General features: G+C 50.1%; 2 protein-coding genes across 2 annotated transcripts in view; one reads left to right on the top strand and one right to left on the bottom strand.

The window, feature by feature from the left end:
- The window catches only part of Tbcd (tubulin folding cofactor D), a 191,184-nt gene that overhangs the window by 72,109 nt on the left and 113,231 nt on the right, over nt 1–5,844 (top strand). The gene's annotated exons all lie outside the window — the stretch shown is intronic.
- Nucleotides 2,011–5,844, bottom strand: part of Znf750 (zinc finger protein 750) — an 8,874-nt gene continuing 5,040 nt past the window's right edge. Inside the window, exons 2-3 of the mRNA XM_008839646.3 lie at nt 3,633–5,241; nt 2,011–3,518 (exon numbers count right to left, since the gene is read on the bottom strand). Coding sequence (XP_008837868.1) covers nt 2,810–3,518; nt 3,633–5,062 — 2,139 coding nt within the window. The 5' untranslated portion in view covers nt 5,063–5,241 and the 3' untranslated portion in view covers nt 2,011–2,809. The remainder of the gene's footprint in view (nt 3,519–3,632; nt 5,242–5,844) is intronic.

Here is a 5,844-nt window from a genome sequence, read left to right as displayed (position 1 = left end):
TTTTTTTTGGAGACAGGGTCTCCCTGTAGCCCCAGCTGGCCTGGAACTTACTATGTAGACCAGGCTGGTCTTGAACTCACAGAGATCTACCTGCCTCTGCCTCTCAAGTGCTGGGATTAAAGGTGTCTGCCACTACTCCCATCGGGCTGAGTTCTTAATGGGAGTCAAGCAATATAACTGTGAGACCAGGCTGATCTCTGAGACCCACCTGCCTCTGCTTGGATCTGAGATTAATTTGGTGTGTACCACCATACGCTGTTTGTGTCACTTTTAAATGATGTTCAGTCCTAATGGGAGGACTCTGTAGGTCCTGATCATGGAGCACAGTGCTTGATGGATTGTTCCAGCTTCCCACAGGCTTTTCCTTACTGGAGAGCAGGAGGGGTAATGTTTTTGTTTTTGACAAACATTGTATATTAAAAAAAGGACCCAGGCTATAAAACATAATTGTGTTGTTTCATAACAACATACATTTTCAGTGAATGTTATATGTGCTTTGGATGGACCCGGGGCTCTCCAAGCTCCCCTGTGGGAAGAAGGCCCCCTTTCTCTCTCTGCTATGCCTTTAGAGATGGTTTGCGGCACTGGTCTCTTGTACTCCAGAGTAGTTGTGAACAGCTAGCTCTTCAGTCCACCTTAAACTTGGTGTCTGAGGCTTTATATGAAGTTGCTATGTGTTTCTATTCCTAATGCCATTTGAAGGTAGAAACCTGTGTCACTTTCATTATTTATTTATTATTTGCTTTTTGTTTTCTTTTTGTTTTTGTTTTTTGATACAAGTTCTCCTTGTAGCCACAGCTGACTCGAAACTCGCTATATAAACCAGGCTGGCCTCTGTCTCACAGAGACCTGCTTGCCTGTGCCTCCAGAGTGCTGGATTAAAGGTGTGCCACTACACTTGCTTTTCACTTTTATTTTATTTAAAAAATGTTTTTATTTTATTTTTTGTGTATGTGTATTGCTTGCATGTATGTAAGTGTACCCATGTCAGTGCCCGTGGAGGTCAGAGAGGGTGTTGGATCCCCTGGAACTGGAGTTACAGAGGTTGTTAGTGGCCATGTGGGTGCTGGGAATTGAACCTGGTTCCTCTGCAAGAGCAACCAGTGCTGTTGAGTGCTGAGCCTTCTACCAGCCCCTTTGTGTCACTTTTCAGTAGTATTCAGGGGTCCTAGGCTCAGGGTCATGTCTCTGCCCCGGTGTAGACAACATCAGACACTTTTTCCTCCACAGAGGCCTCTCCTTGGTCCTGTCTTTCTACTGCCTTTCCTGGAGGACTCCTCCTGGTGCTGCCAGCTCTGTGTTGGGGGTTTGAGTGCCCTGCCATGAGAGCCTGCACAGGGCCCAGTGTGAGGGCGGAGGAGCCTCATTTCATCTCATAGCCATGCAGCTGGTAACAGTGTGAATTTATTTGTCTTTGGGGAGTCATCCCTTTACTAGAGCACGGCACGGCCTGAACCAGTCCTTTCATTCCCATCTTTACATACAGGTGCTAAGGAGCCTTATTCATAGAAAGGACTAGCTGGAAGTGACGGCTATTTTGTTTCAGCAGTGGCAGTTGTCCGGGTTGCCCTGGTCAGCCTCCCTGGGTCTCCGCTGCTGGGGCTGGTAAGGACCTGACAGCTGCTTGCCAGGCAGAAGACTCAGCAAGGCACCACAAGTCCCTGTGCTCAGTAACCACTGCTTGGTTCTGGCACATCAGATGTAGGGAAAGGCCTTCTTTGTCTAGAAGTCAAAGGACCATTGAGGGGTGACGATGGTGATGGATAGAACCCTTCCCTTGGAGACTTTGGGGACCAGGGCTCCTGAGACTTTGCTCTCTGCAGGTGCCCTGAGACTCAGGACTCCTGGATTGTCTTTGAAGAGCCCAATGGGCAAAGAGTTGCACATGCCTGGGCGCTGATACACTCACCACCCCCAGAAGCACGTTGTCAGTTGTGTTGTTGCCTCAGCTGTTGACTCTTTCATTGAGTCTCACGGCAGGTCACTCTAAAGAACACCACAAGCTCACACTGATTTTTGCATTATGTGTTCTTAAAGTTAACACATTGAATTTATTGGAAAATAAACAACATGTACATCACTCTAAGGAGTGCAGCATGAGGGTCAGGGTTAGGGTTAGTGCAGACAGCTTGCTGTGGCATCATAAGCAAGTAGACCACATTGGTCAGACTTCACCAGCTCTGCATTTCCTTGATGGCAGTACATTGCTTGTAAAGTCGCCTGAGTGCTTGTGCACATTCTGTCAGAGCAAGTCAGCATTTTTACAGACAGCACTTGATGCTCAAACTGAAGAGGGTTTGGACCTCAGAGCACATTACGACATTTGATAGAAAACATTTAAAATACATTTCTAGTTCTGAAGAGCACACATGAAAGTCTTTTTGTGCACCGGTGCGTACTGCTGAGCTAGTTATGGGCCTGCTTGTCTCCATCTGCTGCTGCGCAGACAGGAAAGCACAGTTCAAGCCCGAGTCCTGGCAGGAGTCATTCAGATGTGTTTACAACCAGACGTAGAAGTGCCTCCTAATATTTATACCTAATGTTTACAAAACTGAACTGAATTAATAGCCTTTCTTTGTATTTTTTGAGAAGAGAAACTATTTATAAAAATTAATGACAAAAAGTGAAGGTAAAACTGGGGTGTACTGGTTGTCCTAGCACTTGGGAGGCTGAGGCAGGATTGCAAGTTTGAGGCCAGCCTGAGCAGCAGGGCAAGACCCTGCTTCTAAAAAAGCAGAAAGGTGAAGGTGTGCCTCAGACATGGTGTGGAAGGCGTCTTTGTGGCCACGGCCCAAGCGCACGTGAGGCCTCAGGGCACCCGGGTTCTTCTGCGTAGAGTAAACACTCTTGGCACTGTGTCGTTCAGCTTTGGCTTTTTAGTCCCTTGCTGGGATTTTCCTGCGTCCCTTTGACTTGTCCTCTTTTGTCCTTTGGGTTTGAGGTCACACTGAGTCCCCTGGTTCTCTGTAGAACTGAGGGTGGGCACATCTTGACAAGTAGATTCCTGGGCTGTGCGCTCCCCATCGCCCACTCGAACATTCCCTGGGCTGTAGGCTGCCAGCTGACAAAGGGCTACAGCTGCCGTCTGCTTCTGTTCCTCACTGCTGTCTACCATGCGTGTCTCCGGGGCCTTCTTACTGGCCTTCTTGTCTTGCTGTAGCTCCACGTGGCTTGGTCTGTCTCTGGAACCGTCAATCTTAGTCTTTGGAGCAGCAGCAGCAGCGGGTTCTGTGCTTTGCGGTGGGCTTGGGAGGACAGGTTTGGGAGCCCAGGCGTTGCAGGGATCCTTCACAGAGAGATTGAGGGGCAGGTCTTGCAGCTCTGATAAGCTCAGGGTTTCCACCTGGGCACTGCCTGCATACATAGGTCCAGGATTAACTGCAGGGTTTGTCTCTGACTTCTTGGAGAGGTTGAGGGGGCCTATCTTGGAGTGGTCCTCTGGGCTGGAGGGTGGGGCCTCTGTGATGAGAGAAGTGCTCGTTGTCTGGGCTGGAGGGTCTCCATTTCTGGCCTGGGGGCTAGAAGAGATCAAGATAAGGCTTAGAAAAATGATTACCCCAAGTGTGAACTTGGTATTGAATGAAATAGCCAAGACCATCACATTGAAAGTTTTGGAAAATAACTTTCCTTACCTTTTTGGAGACTCTGCTCTGTTTCCAGGAGGCTGGGAATGAGGGCATTCTGCGCTCCTCTGCACAGGTTTGAATGTTGTGGGGCTCTGTTCTGGCTGCTGGAGTCGTTCCAGGGTCCCAGAGGCGGCTGCTTTGTTTGAGAGGTCACACAGGCCTTCGCACGTCTGGCTCGTCTGCGTGAAGTTGGTGGGGCTCGGCCTCCCTGGGGAACCTGTGGCCGCGCTGCCAGCTCGGGGGCTCATTTTGGCCCCTTCTGTGTCTCTTCGCCCATCTTTAGAAGGGTCTTCAGCCTCAGGACCTGGACTTTGCTTCTCAAACTCTGTGTGCTTTTTGTGGGAATTTAAAGGGTTTATCGAGTCTGAAGGACTCAAGGCTGGGTAGGCCAGGGCTGCTTCTTCGAGCAGGCGAGTGCTCTGATCTCGGGTAATGCCAGTGACAGGTGGGAGCCTGAGGCTGTAGGAGGAAAATGCAGACTCTGCTCTGTAAAATCCATAAGGAATTGGCAGATTCGAGTGACACTGCTGGAGAAACCTGTAGTGGTCGTATGTTGAGGGAGGTGGGGTCAGGTGCTTGGGGATTGGCCCAGGGTGAGGCAGGAAGTGTCTTTGGTCTTGGGCCCCATAGACAGACAGCAAGGGGGTGTCACACTCAGGTGCATTCCCAGCCAGCAGGTAGGGAGAGTAGATGGCAGCCAGCCCATGCTCTGTGTAGAAGGGATGGGGGTACTCTGGGATTGCAGGGTGCACATAGGGGGAGATAGCACTGAACCCCTTTGTAGATGGGATTTTATGTGGAAACTCAGGTGGGAGGAATGGGGAGCCAGCTTTCCACTGGTAACCTGGAGTATGGAATGCTGATTTGGCATGGAAAGAGGTGGCTTTGGTGGTTGGGTTGGTTAATGCCAACATTTCAGGAGCCTCTGTGTCTTCTGGTCCCCTAAGTCTGTGCTCCCCAACTGGAACAAATGCCGAAGGCCTGACCCCGCTCTCCAGACCAGGCTGGACGCTGAGAACGGCATCTGGTGCCACCTCCTTCTGGAGGGCTGGTTTCTGAGGACACTTGTGGGCACCCTGAGCCTGCAGATCCAGGTTCTCCTTTGCATCTTCCTTCACAAAGCCCTGCGGGGCCTTTGGATCAAAACTGGAGAGTCTGTTCGGGAGGGACTTGGAAGAGGCTAGCTTTGAGCTGGGCTCTGGCTGGTGGGTCTGCTTAGGGTCCAGTGAGTTAGACTTGGGACACTTGGGAATGCGATCCTGCTCAGACACTAAGGTGATAGAGTTTTTGCAGAGCCCATACTTCATGTGATTGAAAAGATGAGACTTCTCGTTGCATGTGAAGGGGCACTGGAAGCATTTGTACTTGAAGGGCTTTCCTGGGGGCCGTGGGATGTAGTGTGGCTTTTTTGGCTTCCGTTCCTTTAGGAGACTCATTGTTCTCTGTGCTTGGACTCTGGTCTGCTGTGTGTGGTCACTGACTCCTCCTTAACCAGGATGGTGGCTTTGAAGGAGGCAGCTGGCCGTCCTTGCTCTCTCTTCTGAGCTCTTATTTGAAGGCAGCTCCACGTGCTGAGAGTCTCATGGAGAAAGTCCCTCCCATCTGGCACCTAGAGCTGTGAAGGCAGACAGAGACAGGTGTCAGGTGCAGGAGCAGTGGGTTAGTGCCCATACTAACACTAAAGACAGAGTTGGAGCCGAGTTCCTTCACCAAGCAGGTGACACCTGCATCCTTACTAGCCTGCTCTGCTCGGTGCCAGCCCCGCATGATGTTTTCTCAAGTCCGACCGGAAAGAATTGCCTGGGAACCAAGAGAACACAGTGTGCAAAGGTTTAGTGTTGAGTCGTAGAATATCTGTGATTCTTTGGGTTTCGAGGCCCTTAAACCTCGTAATCCAGACCTTCCTGTGGTCCATTTCCACATGGTTTCTGGCCAAGACCTGTTGCAGAGCTGCCCTGCTAAGTGCTCTTGGCAGCCACGTTGCTGCTATATTTTGTGTGTATTTAAAAAACGGAAGAGAGCCAGCCGGGCGTGGTGGCGCATGCCTTTAATTGCAGCAGAGGCAGAGGCAGGTGGATCTCTGTGGGTTCAAGGCCAGCCCGGTCTAAGTAGTTCCAGGGCAGCTGGGACTACAGGGAGATCCTGCCTCAAAAAGACCAATAAATAAATAAATAAATAAATAAATAAATAAATAAATAAATAAATAAATAAAATCTGT

The sequence above is a fragment of the Nannospalax galili genome, unplaced genomic scaffold (genome assembly GCF_000622305.1).
Source record: "Nannospalax galili isolate Female #2095 unplaced genomic scaffold, S.galili_v1.0 scaffold679, whole genome shotgun sequence".
Lineage (NCBI taxonomy): Eukaryota > Metazoa > Chordata > Mammalia > Rodentia > Spalacidae > Nannospalax > Nannospalax galili.
Note: the sequence above shows the minus strand (reverse complement) of the source record. Positions and strands in the feature narration are given on the sequence as shown.